Source organism: Ptychodera flava (assembly GCF_041260155.1).
Source record: "Ptychodera flava strain L36383 chromosome 23 unlocalized genomic scaffold, AS_Pfla_20210202 Scaffold_23__1_contigs__length_28996876_pilon, whole genome shotgun sequence".
NCBI lineage: Eukaryota > Metazoa > Hemichordata > Enteropneusta > Ptychoderidae > Ptychodera > Ptychodera flava.
The window spans coordinates 25,229,210-25,250,939 of record NW_027248277.1 but is presented as its reverse complement, the minus strand read 5'-3'; the positions used below and the strand labels follow the sequence as shown (position 1 = coordinate 25,250,939).

General features: G+C 37.2%; 1 protein-coding gene across 1 annotated transcript; it reads left to right on the top strand.

The window, feature by feature from the left end:
* The first annotated feature begins 3,064 nt into the window (after window positions 1–3,064).
* On the top strand, window positions 3,065–12,500 carry LOC139124144 (scavenger receptor class F member 1-like). Its single transcript, XM_070690284.1, has 6 exons — window positions 3,065–3,444; window positions 4,021–4,079; window positions 6,196–7,044; window positions 8,472–8,739; window positions 10,070–10,131; window positions 11,177–12,500. The coding sequence occupies exons 1-6, from the start codon at window positions 3,314–3,316 to the stop codon at window positions 11,221–11,223; spliced, it is 1,416 nt and encodes a 471-aa protein (XP_070546385.1). The 5' UTR covers window positions 3,065–3,313; the 3' UTR covers window positions 11,224–12,500.
* Window positions 12,501–21,730: the final 9,230 nt, after the last annotated feature.

The window sequence follows — 21,730 nt, the reverse complement described above, 5'->3', positions numbered from 1 at the left end:
AAGTAAACCAAAGAGAAAACGCATTTATGTGCTCGATTCGGATAGTGATTTGGAGTATTGAATATTGAAAATGTTGTTCTTTGAACAAATTGAAGTTTTATTGTTGAATCCCACCATATTAAATTATCGTTATGAAAGTGAAATTTTAGTTTTTTAATAGTTTCGACAAGTTTATTGACTATATAGGAACGCAATTTTGACACAGAAATTTGCTTTTAAATGTTTATTGTAACGATACCAAAATTGTATGTACATCAAATTGATCAATAAATTGTTAAAGCGTACTCACTTCAAGTTCACGTGTTGTCGACTCTGTTCCCCATCTGCTCACTGACAACACTTCCTAAAATGCTTAGAGTCCAACAAGTACCAAAATACGTGCTTTTTGTACTGATCTGACTGACTGCTACTATATCCAAATCGTTTTTATGGATGCATGGGAATGATTGTTCAACCATTTTCGCGCTGAAAACCAGCTGATCGGGACGTAGGGCAAGCGGGTCACCAGCGGGTCAACTGTGGATGTTCTGTGGACCACATGACTTTTTAAAGGGTTCCGTATATTTTCACGTATGAAAAACAAACATAAGTTCCTTCAGATTCTACCACCCAAGTCTACCAATCGTTTTAAAACTCTTTGCTAACTTACACTTATCGATGAATACAACACTAATAACTAAATAATGAAATTTTACATGCTACTTTTTACCAAACCCCCAATAATCGAATGGCATTGCCCTTATGCGGACTGATATCATTGAATGAGACATCGCCCATCACGCCTTTTCAACCATCGCTGTAACATTACATAAGGAAAAAAAGAAGGATCGTTTTCTGCCGCTTTCGCTCATGATACGGAGAGTCCCAACAAAAACGGTCATCAAATATATATGCATGTATGATAAAGGTGGTTATTACACGAAGTTTGGGCGATACCGCGTCGTATTCGAGTGATGTGTCCGTATTTTGACGAGTTGCGGCGCAACGAGTCAAAATACGGACACATCACTCGAATACGACGCGGTATCGCCCAAACTTCGTGTAATAACCCCTAAGTATGACTATTTGGTATAAGCTTATTATTTTAAATGCGAAATAGACTAATGAAGCTAACTTCACGAGCAAATTTCCAAGCAGTGTATCGAATCACTTGTTACCAGAAACAACCATATTGCGCCAAAGAGGGCGCCCTGTTTCTAAGCTGTACAACTTGTCATTCATCCCGTGATGATCTTACTGACAGGCCATGGGCATTTTGATTTAGTAACTTGCAGGAAAATTCGGTGGAACAACATACATATCACAACGTGCTCAGGAGGTATTTATTGACTTTCAAACCGATCGTTTAGTGATAGAAATAAACAGGAGAAGCCAACACGAATATATAAATAAAGCCTTTTGTAATGTCTGCTTGACTTCTATCGACAAGTAGTTACCAAAAACGACGTCGTTTGTTTTCTCAGGATGTTTTGATCTCTCATTGGTTCACTTTGCGAGTGAATTTCCCAAAAAGTAATCCTTGGTCAGTTAAGGCAGACGAAAACCTAAAGTCAAGTGCACCCTTGACCAACTCTCTCATTGCAGTATGAATAATGTCTAAGTAATTGTGGAAGTTGTGCTTTGACGGAAAGCATTCAAATAAAAGACTCAATTATTTGCAGGAAATTCCAGGAGTAGGAATATCTTATTCTTCGGATCACTATTCGGCAATTAAGATCAAAATAAACGCCTGAACTAACTAAATGAAGCCTCCTTCTGAGCAAAAAACAAATAAACCAGTGTTCTCTTACAGGAAGCAGATGCTGCAGAGGTAGTTCTAAATCTAACTCTCTTGCCTCATCATATAGTGTGCGTTACACAGTAGCCAAAATATGTATGGTTTCTTTATAACGTATATCGGAAATACAGGGATAACATTTTTACAAGCAGCAAAGCTCGAGCCTGTCGTAAAACTGGGAGACTGCAACTAATATGGGAGCGATGTCTCATCTATTTGTTAAGATAAGACACAAGTAAACGCATCATGACCTTGTGATATCAAGTTGCATTCAAAACCCTATGCCATTGATGATTCTGCAGTGATAGAAATGTGACTTGAAGGTTATCGTGCCTACATTTAATTTTTTACAAATCGAGACATTGATAGATTTGAAACAAAATAAAATGACCAAAACAGGAAAGTAAACAAACAGCCCGGTGGCAAATTTTAAGACTGACCGGTCCTGACACTGCACTGGGTAATGCAGCCACCATTGCATGGCCTTCTATTCATTCCGCGAACGGTTGAACCAGTTTCAATAAGGCGCATGGAACAAAGATTACTTAGGTTTGTTATATAATTTATTTCACTGCATTGTGCTAATTCCGGTACTCTTCGCTAATTTGTGAAGTCTTTCGCTAGTTTTGGTAGTCATTTGCTATTTTTTGGAGTCTTTTGCTAAACTTAATACCGTTTTTTTCGAAAACTTTCACATAAAACGGACATTCATAAAGTAACGAAAGACACTTTTAGGACAAACGCCTACTATACGGGAAAGCAACGATAAGCAACGTTTTCTACTTATGAGGCATTAATTGCCACCTGTGTGTGGTCATGATATCTTTCTTTGCGGAGGCAACCTTAGGACTTTATCAGATCCCTTTGTCTGTGTACTCTGATCAGTGTTACACTGCTTTTATGCTGTGTTTTGACTGGCTACATTCTTTCCATTTTACTTCCTTCCATTGAAACTGCAATGTCAACAGTTAGGTGGGTGGCTCATTTTTCACCCATTGCAATGGAGTCATTTGCATGCTCTGATAGCGTTAGTCTAACCATTGCTGACGTCACTTTGCTATCGACGGAGTTTCTTGGTAGGCGCGCCCTCTCCTGGTAAAGCTAATATCTATGTCCCAGCGCTTGCTGCAAGTTGCGAGTAAATTGTTATCAGTGTATACGTATTATATAAACGGGCATTGTTTCGGTATTAACATTTAATGATTCTTAATAATGGAAACTTCATGAAGCTCCAATGGTATATTCACATGACATTTCCTCATAAAGGGCAGGTATACATCAGTTCAGTCTGCTGTTATAAAGCAGGAGGTCACAGAGACATCAAGAGACACCGGGCAACACTAAGTTTGCTGAAAAAATCACTGTATAGCGTTGACCTCCCTGACCCTTATCGGACGCCCAAACAAAACTTTGTGGGCAACAGCTAACGCCGCGGAGTCTTCTTTCTCTCTTCCTACCGTCTCTGTTTGTCTTCACCAGACTCAAAAGGTAACGCAAGGTGATATATACACGTTGCTTGTGAAGTAAGGGAACAACATGATAAGCATTACAATAACACTGTTGTCTGCTTTATTCGTCTGTCAGTCGTTGGGTTTTCAGACTGACATTGCTGATGCGTTGACGAGAGTTGGACCTGTTGATAAAGACGACCCACACGCATGTCCATGGTAAGCTATATAAAGCGAAAAGTGTTAATTGTTTTAAGAAAAAAAAGCTGTCTTGGTCACGCTAACATTCTTGAAGTCACTTGTGGTTATGAAGCAGTTTTACAGGGAAGAAACACATCCATTTTTAATAGGTTAGACAAATGTACTGTTAAGCAATGCTTATGCAAAGAACGATAACAAAATCACCTCACTTCCTTTGCATATATCTAGGCCCTCAAAATATACAATTTAATAGTGTTACGATCTCATTCTTTCACAAAGCATTCCTTGTTTAAAGGGCTCAATATTTGCCCTGGAACCTTAAATTCTGATTCGGATTTCCGCATTTAGCTCCAAAGTGACCTTGGAGGAGAAGTCGGAGTCAACTTGTTAGCAACCGTTTTTTAGGGTATTTTGGCAATGCTTCTTGGTTTTAGAGTTCTTAAAATATCCCTTACAACGCCCATCGGTCACCGGAAACCAATACAGTCTATTTGTACTTGCTTAATTAGGTGTTCGAACTCTATCGCTGCACATTATTAGCACTTATACTATTTGTACAAAACATACGAAATTCAGCACTTATTTTCTCCACAGGGACGCTGATATATATCGATGTTGTTCTGGATATTATTACGATGGCAGCCAATGCATAGGTATGTGACTTATTTTGATGACTTTTACGGTAGATGTTTATTTTCCAACTTTATCGTTTAATTTGTTCTTTGCATTTTTATGACATTTTACACCATAAATCATTCTGTACGTCTATCTTCCTGAATGTTTGTTTGTAATATTTCTATGTCTGTCTGTCTGTCTGTCTGTCTGTCTGTCTGCCTGTTTGTATGTATGTATGTATGTATGTATGTATGTATGTATGTATGTATGTATGTATGTATGTATGTATGTATGTATGTATGTATGTGTGTATGTATATGTGTATTGATGTCTATGTGTGTGTCAGGCTGTTTGTCTTGCCTGTATGGATATTAATATTCTGCATTTCCTCAGAGACAATGGAACTTATCAGACTTAAATTTTGAGTGTGCATGTATTTGCGTCACGGATGCAATATTCTACGATGTAAACGTCTTAAATATGCAAATCTGTTTTATAATGGGAAAGTGATAATAGCCTTGGGATACCAAAAACTACCCAAAAAAGAACTAATGCAAAATTTTCATATGACCATTATGCAAATAAGCACACATTATACACTACAAATGAAAAAAAAACCACCTCCAAAATCAAATGTATTATCTCTGTTTACTTATAATGACAGGGTCTACGGGAGGATTTTCAAGCGATTTGTATGTCGAACTATAGTATTGCTGTTATCCTTACTTGTCCCCGAGTCTGTCTGATAGCTCAGTAAAAAGCTTCGTGCTTTTCCGATTACTATATATGTGTGTACTGTGTGTGTGTACTGTGTCTGTGTGTCGTCTGCTCCACGCATACCGTGTTGCTCGGTCGCGCACAGAATTGAAACATCTAAGTCGGTTACTGTGACCAACTCTTTTTGGGGTTTGAAGCAGTGGCCGACTGGTTTTGTGTGAGGCCTAGCAGCTAGGCGATGTTGCCGTGAGTGTGCGGGGGTTCGAATGCCGTTTGGGTTATAGTAAAATTTATATTTCTTTAACCTGGGTGGACAGTTCTGCTGGTGGATATTTACTTGTCCCCGAGTCTGTCTGATAGCTCAGTAAAAAGCTTCGTGCTTTTCCGATTACTATATATGTGTGTACTGTGTGTGTGTACTGTGTCTGTGTGTTGTCTGCTCCACGCATACCGTGTTGCTCGGCCGCGCACAGAATTGAAACATCTAAGTCGGTTACTGTGACCAACTCTTTTGGGTTGGAAGCAGTGGCCGACTGGTTTTGTGTGAGGCCTAGCAGCTAGGCGATGTTGCCGTAAGTGTGCGGGGGTTCGAATCCCGTTTGGGTTATAGTAAAATTTATATTTCTTTAACCTGGGTGGACAGTTCTGCTGGTGGATATTTACTTGTCCCCGAGTCTGTCTGATAGCTCAGTTAAAAGCTTCGTGCTTTTCCGATTACTATATATGTGTGTACTGTGTGTGTGTACTGTGTCTGTGTGTCGTCTGCTCCACGCATACCGTGTTGCTCGGTCGCGCACAGAATTGAAACATCTAAGTCGGTTACTGTGACCAACTCTTTTGGGTTGGAAGCAGTGGCCGACTGGTTTTGTGTGAGGCCTAGCAGCTAGGCGATGTTGCCGTGAGTGTGTGGGGGTTCGAATCCCGTTTGGGTTGTAGTAAAATTTATATTTCTTTAACCTGAGTGGACAGTTCTGCTGGTGGATATTTACTTGTCCCCGAGTCTGTCTGATAGCTCAGTAAAAAGCTTCGTGCTTTTCCGATTACTATATATGTGTGTACTGTGTGTGTGTACTGTGTCTGTGTGTTGTCTGCTCAACGAATACCGTGTTGCTCGGTCGCACATAGAATTGAAACATCTAAGTCGGTTACTGTGACCAACTCTTTTTGGTTGGAAGCAGTGGCCGACTGGTTTTGTGTGAGCCTAGCAGCTAGGCAATGTTGCCGTGAGTGTGCGGGGGTTCGAATCCCGTTTGGGTTATAGTAAAATTTATATTACTTAGTTCGCCTCTTGTCAAATTATTGACAGTGAGTGAAAGTTATGCTAAGCCCTCCCTCTACAGAAAGCCTCCTCGATATATAGATGTCATTTTTGCGTGTTCCCTTGTGTGACCACTATATACAGGTTTCATCATGTATTTTATTAATTTGTTTATTCAGAATGTCCCAAAGACAAGTACGGTTATGGTTGTGGAAGAACTTGTAAGTGTAAAAGATATGAACATTGTAATCCAGTTAATGGATGTCAATGTGATGGTAACAAATGGGGATATTATTGCGGTGAACCCTGCAGTCAACCATGTGATCCCTTTGAAGAATGTGATAAGAGGAATGGAAAATGTAGCTGTCCTCCAGGAAAGTGGGGAGAGTCTAGTTGTGACGGGGACTGTCAGTGCTACAACACAGCAACATGTGATAGAAGCTCAGGAAAATGCCAGTGTCTCAAAGGGTGGATTGGAGAAGGCTGCACAGACTGTGACGAAAGTGAACGTCAAACAAATGGGACATACTTTTGCACTGAAAAGTGCCAGCACTGCTTCAATGGTGACTCTTGCAATATCACTCTACCTGGCGATTGTCACTGTACGCCTGGCTGGACAGGAAACAAATGCAACGTATCAATTCCGGTAACATGTGACCCCCGTTTCAATACTGAGATTTGTAGAGACCATACTGATTGCGATGACCTTCATTTATGTAATCAGGAAAGCTGTACCTGTAACAAGTGCATCCTCGGATATAGAGGGGAAAATTGCAATCTGCCGTGTGAGCTTGGAAAGTTTGGACATGCTTGCGAACGTTTGTGTTCTGATGCCTGTGGGTCTGAAAAGTGCCATCACGTCACTGGAAAATGTATATCATGTCCTGTTGGTTACCATGGTGAAAACTGTGATGCACAATGTCCCGCTGGTTACTATGGTTACAATTGTCAGAAAAAGTGCCAGTGCAGTGATAAATGTAACCATGAAGTGGGCTGCACAAATGAAGATTCAACAACTCCAATGCAAAGTAAGTGAACGGCCATAGACTTGAAATTGTGTTTACTTTGCAGATATCAGAATTTAACACCCCTGACCAAAACCATTCATTACCAAAGTTAATGATTTTCGCCATATTCATTTGGTTTAAATCAGTAAAAATAATGGGGATAGACATGTTTATAGTAGAACCTCTTATCACCTAAGAGACAGATCGCTATTGTGATTTAGTATCGAAACATATGAGTTAAGTTTCTGTTGATGATTAATTCCAGTTATTTGAAATACGTTATGTATTTTGAATATGTGATACACCCTATGAACCAGATAAATATTGCCGGTATGGTAGATTATGCCTGGTCAGTGTTTGGGTTAAAACTTGACATCACAATGCCAATATATATGTGCAGGTATTATTTCAGGGACAACAAAACTCGTTGGAGATCACGTTTAATTAAGACTCCCTTATAACATGTTTCTGACCATTTGACTGCAAACTCTAAGGTATTAGGCCAATCAGAACCTTGTTTTATATTGTTTCGTTTAAAATAAGCCACATGTCATCAACTGAGATTCCCACCTTTATTAAAAATTAGGTATTTCTCAATGTGGCTTTGTACATCTATTTGAGAATTTTCATTCTTGATAATTGAACATATGCCTGAACGTAAATGCCCGTGTCAACCTTAACAATATGTGAAACATGACCCCTGTACATAAAATAAGAGAACTAAGAAGGCAATTAAATGCCTAACTGACAAACCATATCAACAGCAGATTGACAAGTTAAAAACCTCTAAAACACAACGAAACAAACGTGAAAAAAACAACAGAATGTTAATGAATGATTCATGTCAACGATTAAAATTTGCCTTAAAAGACTGACAGCTTATTGGATAAAAGAGTTTTGCGTAGCGCTTTGTGTAAGTTTCTGGTAGTCTAAATATGCCGCTTCATATATGCTACAGTTTGAACCTGCTTCAAGTTGTACATGCGATTTTCAAATATTGCCTGCAGAGGCAAAACAGAAAGTACCCGCCGAATTGTACCTCAGTTAAAGTAAACCCAATATATCTCACTCATGACTTCAGCTAATGAAAGTAAAAAATCATTTCAAAAAAAGCGGAAATCGATATGAAGGCAGACTGTTATTTCCTAGTAATATTACGACACACACCTGGACATGTACAACGAAAAGATTTGTTTGATCTAAGCATATATATAAGATCTAAGAATAATATTGATTGGCAAAACCTACCTTGCTGTCATGCGTCGTGAACTCTTTGAACTTTAACCCTGTTTAGACCTGTTCGCGAGTAAATCAACATTCATGCCATCAGTCATATACATGTAGGAGGCCTATATTACTGATGACATGATGTCTTGATTAACTTCCGAACAGGTTTGGGAGGGGTAAATTTCAAGGAATAATTTATGTAATTTTTAAATCGTTGTTAGCCACGGGCATCACAGCATCACTGCCCGAATCATTGACTCAAGGACAGACCTATCGTCCAGACCAGGAGACAAATGGTAAGAACAACAGCACAGGGCCTCGAGAACCTGGACAAGACTTGGTGAAGCAAACAGAAGGAGATCCCCATGACTCGGGAAATAATTCGTCCTTGATTATTGCCATTTGCGTATTACTTGTTCTATTGATAATCGTCTTTGGCGTTGTTTACTTTGTGATTCGTCGAATGAAAAAGAGGACCAACAATAGCGAGTGAGTTTTTCTTTGGCCTCTTTATTGATTTTTGCTATTTTTACTTCATACCAGTGTAGTAAGTTAGTGAAGCTCCTTATGTACCTTTGCATTACAATTACTCACTTTAGCGATATCCTAACTATATTTTTGGTTAATTTAGGTGCCATTCACTTTGGTTAGATCGGATTAGGGTAAGACTCCTGGTAAAAATTCCACGTAAATAGGTAACCGCGTCTACTATTCCGTCTCAACAACAAAACAACAGCAACAATAATAACAACATCTTAAGTGGCACTCCCACTTGGTAACATTTTTAAAGCACATTGTTTTAATGCCAACGGTCGATATTTGACGAGGCGACTGCTCGCGGATCGCGAGATATCGATAAAACATGTCTTCAAAAAAGTAAAACTTTGAATTCCGGTGGCCGACCTAAATTCAGCTTCCGAACATCGAACGTTCAGCACTGGGGCCGTTGTCAACTAAGCTATGGAGTACGAGTCTACGGTAACACTGCTGTACGCCACAGTACCACTTGCGTCGGTGATCGGTCATGCCCCGTTGGAGAAAGCTGAGTCTTACTGACTGGCCAAAAAACAAAAAAACAATTTTTGCTGATCACCAGAATTCGCGTAGGTGACTAGCACAGTTATGTGCGGTTGATACATAACGGCCGCCGCGTGGTATGCATACACTCATACCACGCGCGCGGCGAACCACACGTACTGTGTGGCAGACGACAAAATGTAGTCATCGGAGGCGGCTTATATTTAACACGTAAAAACTGATGTTCATGTGGTTTTGGTTAAAAATATAATAAAACTGATTAAGAATAATGAAAACGACAAAACTAAGGAGAAGTTTTTATAAACTTCCCTGAGGTAAAGGCATAATACTGTATATAAAGTCTTTGCAGTGGGAAGAAAATTCATTGCGTCGTTCGAACTTATTATAGACTCCCTAGAATATCGTCAATCAGCACAACAACAAACCTTCGGGGGATTTCGGGTCAAAATCAGAATGATCGTAAAACTTCGAGAGGTGAAAAATACGCTCGGGAAGTGACATGTTTTATCAATATCTCGCGATCCGCGCAATCGCCACGTCAAATATCGGCCGTTGGCATTGAAAAATATGTTTTAAAAATCATACCAAGTGGGAGTGCCTCTTTAATTGACTTCAATAATCATGTGTTGCATCTCTGTTTTGTTTTAGTTTGTTGTTTGTTTGTTTGTTTGTTTGTTTGTTGTTGTTGTTTTTTTTTGGGGGGGGCCTTTGGTAGTAATGGGACTTTTCGCTGGAATATCTGGATTACATGCAAAAGGGTAACCATTCTTGACTTTTTCAGAATTGTGAATAACGAAAATGCTCATGTTGCAGACGAAAGAAGTGACGACATGGAAATGCCAGGTAAAATACCTCAGGCCACGTATAAGTAGTAGGACAGTAGAAATTTGGCACAGAAAGGCTCAACATATGTTTGTTAATCAATTAGTTGTTCATATGTTATACGTTAGTGTATCTCAACAGAGCAGCTAGTATAATAAAATACATTCAAGTTTATAGTCTTGCTTATCTCTATCAGTTTACTTAATTGCTCTCCAGCGGGTCGATAAAGGTGACAAAATCGGCCGACACGCACAAATGCGTCTCCACGTTTAGAGTAGCGATGATAACGTCATCGCCATTGCAATCCCAAAATGCTTGTAAGCGCGTAATGACACGCCATGGCCCAAGCTGCATTTCCTCTTTGTTAAGATTTGCAAACCATAAAGTACAACAAGTAGAGGCAACAATGTCGGGTAAAATTAAGATATGACATTTTCGTTCATTATAAAATATTTCACATCGGTCGATAGCAGCTATCATGTTGTGCGTCAGGGGCCACCGATTTCATGCGAACTACCCTGGTTAGCTGGCCTCAGCTTGTCAGTTGCTGGGTGTGCACCTAATCAGACAGGTTATCAACACATTTGAATAAAAGCTGCATCTTAAAATATATTATATGACATACATTTACTACGAACAGTAAGTTGCAACTTTCAACTGAAATTTCTCTTTTCAATTTAGTTTTTGACGTACGATACTAAAAAGACTAATTGTGACCAGACCTCTATACTGTGAATTTGGAAACTTCTTTTCTTTCTGAAAGTCTCAACTTCTTAAGACTCCTAAAATCGATTTTCCACACTGTATCATGATCGGTACTAATGATGAGCTTAATGTTAATCTCCTGGAAATAATTGTAATTTTCCAAATGGTTTTCAATTGTTTTATCATTAAATTCTGTTTGCACTTTCTTTACACATCAAAAGCTACAAATTAAAGTTTTAGCTTTTATTTGTGTCAAAAATAATAGCAGAGAAAAATGTCAGGAGAACAAAAGAAAAACTGAAAAATATGAATTGCGCCTCATTATATTACATATGACAGTAAGTGTTATGATCTTTTTCAGGTAATCGACAAAGTGGTGCTTATAAACGATGGTCATCAGCAGTATGAACTTCTTTGCAATTATCGATCACATGTCAGCAGGTTGTCAGGAAAATTATCAGTAAACAGACAGTGCAAGTTATGGTGAAAGAGATTCATTTTTGGACATTTCATAGTATGCAGATGCTAACTAATTCGAACCTGGACATAATATAGATCAACGCTGGCCATAACTTGGAATGTCTGCAATCAAGACATACGTTCCAAAAGATGCGAACAGATAAACAACGTGGCCAACGGCACTTACAGTCTAGTCCATCCAAACCAATCATAGGAACGATAAGCTACTTCAGACTTTGTTTTCTTTCTACATACAGGCAGCAAGAACGAAAACATTTCATTCGCATTATTTTTTATTGTTGTAGTCTTATGTTTATAGCTGTTTACTAGACTTTAACTGTCAATATTTGAAGAAGAAAGTGCCCTTGTTGTCAAAGATTTTAAATCAATTTGCAATCAAGAATATTGCTCGACTATCAATTTCATTCAAATTCTAATAATGTTTAGAATCTCTTATATAAAGACCCATCTCCTTCTGTACAAAAATATTACGAGAAATTCACAATTGGCAGGCGTACAGATAGTTTATACGGGAAAAGACAGCATAACCTGGCTTTAAAACCCATGAGAGGTAGCAAAAGCAGTCTGCCACGATCGTATGACCATGGTGTTATGACATTATTTTTTTTTAGTATAGATATATTTAATAATCTAGATACGTTATATGTCGATATTTGCATCGGATTAGTCCACTTCTATCGAAATGTTTTCCAGATTTAACATCAGTAAGTGCAGATTTTTGCCTTTATTAATTTTACCATATCTTTTCCTATTCTGTAGTTTGTCACTTGATTTCTTGTCTGTTTTAATTGTTGAATATTCAAGATAACAAAAATGTTCGCACTTCAGAAAGTCATGATTTTTTGACGCAAGGATTCGTCAATACTTGCCATTAGTTGTTAACATTGTTAAATGTATGCTCGGCTTACTCAATACCATGGCAAGGAGTCGTAAGTAAGGTGAGAATGAAGGGTAAATTTGTGCGCAATTAGGTATATCACACGATTGGCTGTCTTTTTTCTGTCCTTTTGAACATTCTAAATATATTAAGATTCAGTTTCGCTTGATCAAATTTCTTGAACTTTTCATATTATGATCTTTTAAAACTATTAAGAAAAAAGAGTAAGAGCTATTTCGACTTTGCTTTTAAGAGTTTAAGTAATTATTTTGAATATCTTTTTTTAGCCCTACTATTAGAGAACTGGAATAAAAAAATGAAAACCATGAAACAAAATTTTCGTTTTCTCTCTTTATTTTAATAAGATTCGAAATTTCACGAAGTGTTACCAAGTGTTCACTTCCATTATGTTGTGCCATTAATACCGAAATGTATGTTTCAGATTCTCTTCTCTTGAAAATATATAGTATTACGAGGTTTTAATGCCATATTTAACATTGCTTTGAAAAAAGTGTTTTGTTTTAGTGCAACACCATGTAAATCTATACATTTAGCAAGTTCTTTTTCTCAGTCCATGGGTGTGTAATTCGTAAACGAATAAACAGCATTTCAGCATCCCCTAAACTTGCTTTACTTAAGGCGCAGGGGACCATATAAAAACACAAAATCTGTGGTTCCTATTATCGTAACGATACTAGTCTTACAGTCAAGAAAATATTTTAAATTAAATGTTGACTGACATGAAGCCAAAGAAACACCTACGCCATTAAACTATTACGAAGCTGTTGAATATCGTCCGATTTTTTGGTGTTTGGAATTACAATGTCAAATTCCTATTATCTGTGGCAATTTGTTTGGTCATATAGTTCTTGATCTTTTTACACAGTTTGTCAGTGAAAACATATAAATAAAATTAAATTATCGTTTTGGACGACATAAACGGAAGTTTGCACAGATGGCGGTAACAATGAAAACACAAATTTGCTTTATTAAGATTTACACGGTCAACATGCTGGGGGAGTGCGGTTTCAATTATTATTGCTCTTAAAGGGATCAGACGATGTAGGCGGCTTTTGATCTGTGCAGTTGCATTCAACTCGCATTACCTATTGACACGAACATTTATAAATTCCAAAGATCGTAATTCTTGACTTGCACCTGTATAAACAGTTTTAAAATTCTCAGAAATTACACTCAACAGGTTCTGACAAGACTCCAGCATTTGATGACAATGCCAAAAATGCACAGGATAGCTCGATATAGTGCCAAATAGAAACGTTATATGAAATGAGAATCTGTACAACTGAGAATCATCAGTATGCTTCCTGTGATAAGAGTGTATGTTTAGAACGAAGGTAAAATTATATTGAGACGTACTATTTACACAGCTACTGATAACAGACGTGTATTTAATATTGTCATGATATTGCAAACATGACAAGACGAAGTATGTTTAATTAGTCTGTTTGAAAGTGAGTAAAACCTCCTTCATTCCCCTTTCTGCCATTGCTATCTGTGCCCCTGTCTGTCTGTGACCGTCTGTCTGTCTGTCTGTCTGTCTGTCTGTCTGTCTGTCTGTCTCTCTGTCTCTCTCTCTCTCTCTCTCTCTCTCTCTCTCTCTCTCTCTCTCTCTCTCTCTCGATCGAATTGTAAATTGTTCTTTTATTGAAACGTTGCTTTTGGAGTGACATCTATATTCAACTTAAGGATAATTCTTCACGAAGTCTTTACTTTGTTGTATCATAGTCTGACAGAAAATAACCAAAATCAATGGCACAAAGGTAAATCATACCTTAATTGTTTACAATGTTTAAGTCGCGATTTCTGACGGTCCGCTTATGTAGATTTACACCATTTTTCATTCGAAGGCTTTGTTTCTAACAATTTGAGCGGGACCCTCGGAAAACAACTTTTCATGACATGCAACAAATTATATCGAATTGAAATTCGTAAACACTGTTGAGCTCGAAATTTCGATTATCACCCCTAAAATTCAAAAGTAGAGCGGCTGTTTTCAACGACAAGATTTAGGGAAAAATGTGTCTGTAAAGTCTGTCGAGTTAAACACAACATATTGAAGTTACACTAACATCTCTGTGTCTGTAACGTACCAACATAACAATCATGTGACCACTAAATGTCTTCCTTCCCTGTCATTAACATCTGGTATCGTGTGTCTTTCTCTCTGCGGAACAACGTCGGTGTTAGTTTTGGCGACAGTCATACATTCAAAGCACACATCTGCACCACATAACTGTCATTCACTTCCTTCTTCGCAACATTGGTAGCCTCAGAGAGCATATGTATCAAGGTTCGTGTGCCTCTCTCGTCCACGCTGTAATATTTGAAAAGCTTGACTATGATTATGCGTTATTAGCTGGCCAATACTCAGTTTACTGTTATAGAGTTGTCTCGATCAAAAATATAGTAGCCGAATAATGAGACGGGGAACTACTGCAGATTACATTTTCTTATTCATTCAAAATATGAAGAACAAATTTACAACATTTCATATTCCACTCATTATTTATTTAAAGCAACATTTTACCCTTTATTTTGCAGGAACAGTAAGCTTAGGGCAAGCATTTCTGACAAATAATAAGAAAAATTTTCCCTTAAATTTACATAATCTCATATCTATATGAAAAATCAATATGAGTTATTACAAAATATTAAAGTCTACGCAATCAAATAAGCAGTTTTGAAAGAAGAGATTTGTAAGTTTGTAATGGATTATTTTGCCTACATCTTTGTTTCATAAATGCGTATTGCTTGAATCATCCTGACATAAAGGCTTTTTGCTTGCACTTGACTGACAAGTGAGGTCGAGGTCATTCTCTTCACTGTATTTCCTCAATGAACTTTGTTCACATGTGAACATCCTTCTCAATATTACTAATATTAAATTTGGTTTATTCCTACATTTTATCCAGGAAGTCTTTTGACCAAGGTCTCTCACTTATTAATTCTTCATATGTAAATAATTTATATTTTGAGTGATGGATAATCTTTATTTGTTCATACTGACATGTTACCCAGAGTGCTTTTGGGTATTGATTTCATACTTTTACATGAGTTCGACGTTTATTCAATACTCAAAGGGTATTGTGCATTAATTTAAAATGTCCATGAAATTGAACCTCGTAGCTTTGTAACTTAAATTTTTAATAAAATTGTTAAGCAGTGCCATACTTCGTTCTGTCTATTCTGTTAGTTTATGCAGTTTAACAGTAATACTCAATGCATGTATTCATGCACACAACGATTGCCTGTTTCGTTTCCCGTTACTTTGTTTATACGACTTTATTCAGTCAATGAGAACGGAAATCGGAAGAGAACCATGCATTGTGGTTTATGAGATATGTACAGAGAAACCTCTTGGGCAACGCTGTCAAAGTATTGCAAAAGTGATATTGTATTTGTCATGCTGGGAATATCAACTATGCCAACACTGGTTACAATGTTAACAACAGCTTAAATCTCTTCGTACTGATAACCATGTCACTTGTGTCGCAGTCCATAGGTATATTATCCGTCAATGCTGTCAGTGTTACATTCAGAGGGAACATTAAAACAAAGAGTTGTGGTCACTCCTACGCTAAACGCATACCAAAAACAGTAAATTATTTAGCTTCCCAATACAATCAGCCGAAGCAATCGTAATTCTTCTTGCCTGTTGGCAGTGAGGCACCGCAATTTCAATTTTCAATCCCTTTAAACAGTCAGAAATTAATATCTTTGCGTTACATTGAACGTTATCTCATATAGTAAAACATATGTGATGACAGAGTTTTGGCAACCCTACAATTTCCTTTAATTGAGTTACAGGGGGAAATGCAAAAAAACCACTCATACAAAAGAAACAAAAACGACGAGAGAAACAATATATCAATTGTGTCGAGTTAGCAGGCGATATTCACTATCTGCGGACTGCAAACACGAAACAACTGTCTTTTGCTGTATGGTTTTGCTGTTGCTTTTATTGATGTTTAGGGTTTTAATGACAAGCAGGCGGTAAAGGCGATTGTGCAGACGGCAGTAACACGTATCTGTTCTGGCATTTTAAATTCACATGGTTTACACGCTATATGTGTAGTGTCTCAACTAGATTGCTCTTAATACATCAAAATGTGTAGGAATCTCGCTATTGATCTGTATAGAGTGGCGTTTAAGCATTCAACAGTGTTGTACACAACGCGCAATACGTACAGAAACCATTTTTATCAGTTCAGCACACCGTGGTTGTTTTTAAACCCCTTCGCTAAATTATTATAGCAATTCCCATATCTAAACTGAACGGCATGGACTAGATTTGTGCATTTTATGAGAATGTCAAAGAGTAGTTGAATACCTTTGATTTAAGTTTTTCGCACTTGAAAGCTCGATGGAGAAACAAAATAGATACGAAAACATGTAATTTGACCCTCGCAAATGAAAATAATTTATTCTTACTTGTTTGTATTCTTTGGATTTTTTATACCTTAGTAAGATATGATTTTATATGGAATGTATAGATTCCTGAACTAAATATATAATAAACAAAAATAAAAGAAATAAAAATGGCCTACGTTGGAACATAGACAATCTCTCTCTCTCTCTCTCTCTCTCTCTCTCTCTCTCTCTCTCTCTCTCTCTCTCTCTGTCTCTGTCTGTCTGTCTGTCTGTCTGTCTGTCTGTCTGTCTGTCTCTCTCTCTCTCTCTCTCTCTCTCTCTCTCCTCTCTCTCTCTCTCTCTCTCTCTCTCTCTCTCTCTCTCTCTCTCTCTCTCTCTCTCTCTTTCTCTCAACGATTGGAAACTTTGTCCTTCTGCTTGTACATTTCTTTTATGAATTCAGCTTAATATCTTCAAGGAAAATGCGAAATATATCTTCATTTTTTTGTCAACGTATTTTATGTGGATGAAAAATATAACAAGATGAATGGCGTCGAGGTAAACAGTGAAATTGTCATAGTTTACAGGGTGCAACTCTCGCTTTCTGACGGTGTGCTGATATAGACAATAAAATGAAACGTAAGGTAAATATCAGTTGTATGCATGTGCCTTTTTTTGATGATGTCGACAGCGAAGGAAAAATAACTTTGTGTGAATGTCATGTATTTAAGTATTTAAATAATTATTCTTTGTCACAGGTTTGACAAAACACTGAATAAGATCGTTGTGGTTGAACCAGATTGTTAAACGGTGTAGACAGAAAATATGATGATGCCATTTCACGAAATTGAACATCCTTTAATTTATCAAGCCCTTACCCTACGGCTTGTTTCACCTGAAAGCCAATTTACATTATGTTACATGTAAAGGGTCCGTTTCGTATAATGGAGCAGGACAATTTTAATGTATTGCAACAAATTAAATGGTTTTAACTTAAGAAAATAACAGATATTGCTTAGGCTGAAGATCGAACATCACTGCAAATTTATGAAGCTCGGAGGCAAACAAACATTCATTCATTCAGAAGATAATTTACATTATGCAAATTCTATCAATTCTGACACAACGCATTACATCTAACAGTTCTGTCTCCAACTTACCAACATAACCATAATTTGAACATTCGCCGTCTCCACTCATTGGCATTAACATCTAATAAGATGGCATCGTGCGTGCTGTCTCTGTGAGGAACAACATTGGTGTTATTTTTAACATTACCACACATTCAAACAACACATCAATACCAGCTGCTGTGACACACTTCCTTTTCCGTAAAATTGGAAGTATCAGCAAGCACTAAAGTCAGAATTGCTATTTGAGTCTCATCCATACTGCAACATTTCAAAAGCGTGACTATAGCAAAGCATTATTACATTGCGTAGCCAATACACAATATCGAAAATTGCCGTGCTATGTGACAGAGATTAAAACATAAAACTAAATACAAGAGAGATTTACAATAATTTTCAAAACTGCAAAGATCAAGATCACAGTTCTTAAGTTAGTTGTGACGGTACACAAAAACATTATAAAAACCCCTAAGTGATTGAGACAAGACTCTCTGGTTAATGGCTTAAATGAAACTATTAAACAGGGTCCAAAGTTGACAGAACAAAATAAGTAAAGAATCAGTGAACTGTACAGCAGAGTAAAATCACAAAAGTTTTAGTAACCAACGGTATCTCCCTGTATTCTTAGTTGAAACAGCTTTTTGCAGATGGTTACGGCACTGTGCAATCGCTATTAAAATAAAATAGTAATTCTAGGAAAAGCTACTGGCTGGCATATTTTCTTTAGAAGCGTTTTATTGATATGGAAAAAGCAGTGCAGATAATAATCTAACAATAGTTAGTATGACTTTGAAAAACCATTCTTGACATTTTTGCACTTTTTGAAGTAAAACCGGACTTTGACGAACAATAATTACATGATTATAACATTGTATAAGGGAAGACAAAACAGTCAGGTCGTGTCCCTGTCACAAACAAATGCTAGGAATTACCTTAGGCTTTTGTTAAAGCTGCGATAAGGAAAAACAAATCTTGCTTCAAGGCATACAAAACCACTTCACCAGGCCTGAAGATTGATATCACCAAGCAGGCATATTGTAGTTTAGTATGCGGACTCCCTGAAAAATATGACACCTTTTTAATGCCCTTCAACCTGTATAATTTGGGAAATTCTCGATCAAATTTGAATTAAAAACGTACGGTACCCTACCACTTAGCGAAGACATAGCAGTCAAAATATAAAATACAATGCATATTGGGATATTCCATTGTATTCCAAATATAGCATACTGTATGTGTCAAAGTTCACAGGAAGCTTGGGGCCGAAACCCATGACGTCAACTATAACAGTTTTCATCACTGAAAGGTAGATAAGAAAACTCCCGGACTTTAATTAGTTTAACATGATTTATCGTAAATTCGCTGTTTTTCTAATACCGATTTTAGTAAGCGTTCGAAGCTTTGTACCCCCTCATATGTCCATTCACAAACTTTAAGAAACATTAAATTAATTGCAGTATTTACCGGTAGAACACATTGTCTTAACAAAACAACGAGCTGACTTCGCTGGCATGCATGCGGTAAAAAGTATTTGTCTTTGTTTAAGGTCATAAATTGTACAGAATAAAAGTATTTTCTTGCCAACATTTGTCTATTCCCTGCTTCTCATTCGTGTGACTGCTTTACCTTAATCGGTGAAAATATTCTACAATAAACTACAAAGGACTGTTGTAGAGATAGAGGAAATGTTTTTACACAACAATTAACACGATTTGAACTAATTTGGGATTGATAATTGGATGATGAAGTAATTCTGTGTTAATCTACATAAACTACTATGTTTTTCTTTTTATGAGTTATTTGTAACATTACAATATTCAGCTATCACAGGATATCTAAGTCTTTTAGAAATATGATCAAATCATCCCGAATCAGTTCGAATCGTATCAACAATACTCACCTCTATCGATGTTCACTTTCACATACAGCGAATTTACCAAACAGTGCCATAATATAACAATGAAACAATATCTCTAAACCTAACAGATGTTCACGGTTATCTAATATGTGATAGGATACGGTCATCTTTCCTGACATGCGCCCACATGACCTAGCAAACCCGAGAACACGAGGAGCTACGCAAGTTTTGTCATAATGATGTCAGAAATTGCTATAAATAGCACACGTAGCGTTCACCGATCAAGGCTACCTACCCATCAACAGCTGTCTTTAGAAAGATTTGACAACTTAATGCACTGACGAAAAATCTACCTGGCGCTCCCTATTAACCTGCAAAGCGGACAAAGTTCTCGGAACACGGACGTTTAATTTTGCTGTTTTTACACGCATACGTAAAGGTGATGATATTGCGGGACAAATTAATACCGCTCTGTATCGTAGACAAGCGACATGATCGGAACTGCTCTGTTATTATTTTACCTCGCCTTTCAGTCATTGTGTTTCCCGATCGACATTACTGATGCAATGTCACACGAAGTCGCACCTCTGGGCAAAGACGACCTACATGCATGCCCGTCGTACAACGACACAACAGGGTAAGATTTTTACATTAACGTGCCTAAATGTGACTGATAGAAATATCATTATTACCTACACTGCACAAATGAAACGAGTTCAGGGGAAGTGAAGTAATGAATAATTATCGAATATTGTTAAAATGACGCAGCCCGCCTAAAATTGGTCAAACCTGTCATGTTTACATAGTGTAGTACTTGTTTAGTTAATTTTCCTAAGATATAAACAAACATGTAAATTCTCTGGTGTAAATTTTGTTCAATTGTTCTCATAGGAAAAAGCTCTTTGTTCAAATATCAATCATTAGCTAACTTTGAATTTGGAGGTGTATATTGCTTATTAGAGCCTCACAACAATTACATGAAAATCTGATGATGATGACTTTACAGCTATAGGGCACCTAACACTTTTGAGAAATATCAAATTATCCCGATTCAGTTCCGATCGTATTAACAATACGTGCCAGGTGCGCGTGATAGAATGTTAGAGACGAGTTTGTCATTATTTGCATGCATGGTAATGGATTTATAATGTTTAGGTTATCATTAATTGAAATGTGTTTATTCTTTATGTGTTCATTACCTCCAAAGGGATGTACTGGTATATCGGTGCTGTTCTGGATTCTATTTCGATGGGTACCGATGTAGAGGTATGTTTCTCAGGATATAAGCTTAGTGTTTATGGAAGCTTCTGATAATCTGTTAAAAGATCAACATAGACAACTTCATTGAAAAAAATCACTACACAAGTCACATAATTGTTGTGATAGATAAATAATAATAATATATTATATCAATAATAATATATTATAAATATTAATCATTGTAAACTCATAACACATGACGTCCTGAAAAAAGTTCTTTTTATGAAGATGATCTTAACCTGTGCAATTTTATGCTTATATGATTTTCCATACACATTATGAAAAGTGAACTATTGGCTCTAAATAATGTATAGGAACAGAAAGATGCATAATACAAGATAATGCAAGATTTCATTCCACATTTCCAGGTGCTGCTGAAACAGATAGACATTGTCAAATAATTTTATGGGTGTTTTGATTTATGTGTCAAATTTCTACAGAAAAGATATGCACGACGGAATTTATGTAAAAAATTAATGAAACGAGGATAATAACATTTTTATTACGTTCGCCTTTTTTGTTTTGCTATGATGGACAACATAGAATGTTACAACTGTCGCTACATAAAAAGCCTTTTTGCAATTGGTGTGAGTATGGCCACGCGAAGAAGCCATACTGCAGGTTTGCTAAGAGAGATTCGACGGTTTATATACTTATCAACTATTGTATTCTTTGAACGGGTGATAACACCTTTTACTTTACATTTATATTGAAAAGCCATGTTTTCCGGCGGAGGATCAAAGTCAAATATGTTTCGTTTCTCCGCGTATTGTTTCAGGCGCCAATGGTACAGATGCAGGAAAGGATTCCCAAATATCACCAGACTCGGATCCACAAGAAGACAAGGCAAAGCTACATGATGACGGCACTGTGCCAGGCCTTAAAACTGCAGATCTTCTCGAGCAAATGGAGATGTTATCGACAATTATCATTTCCACC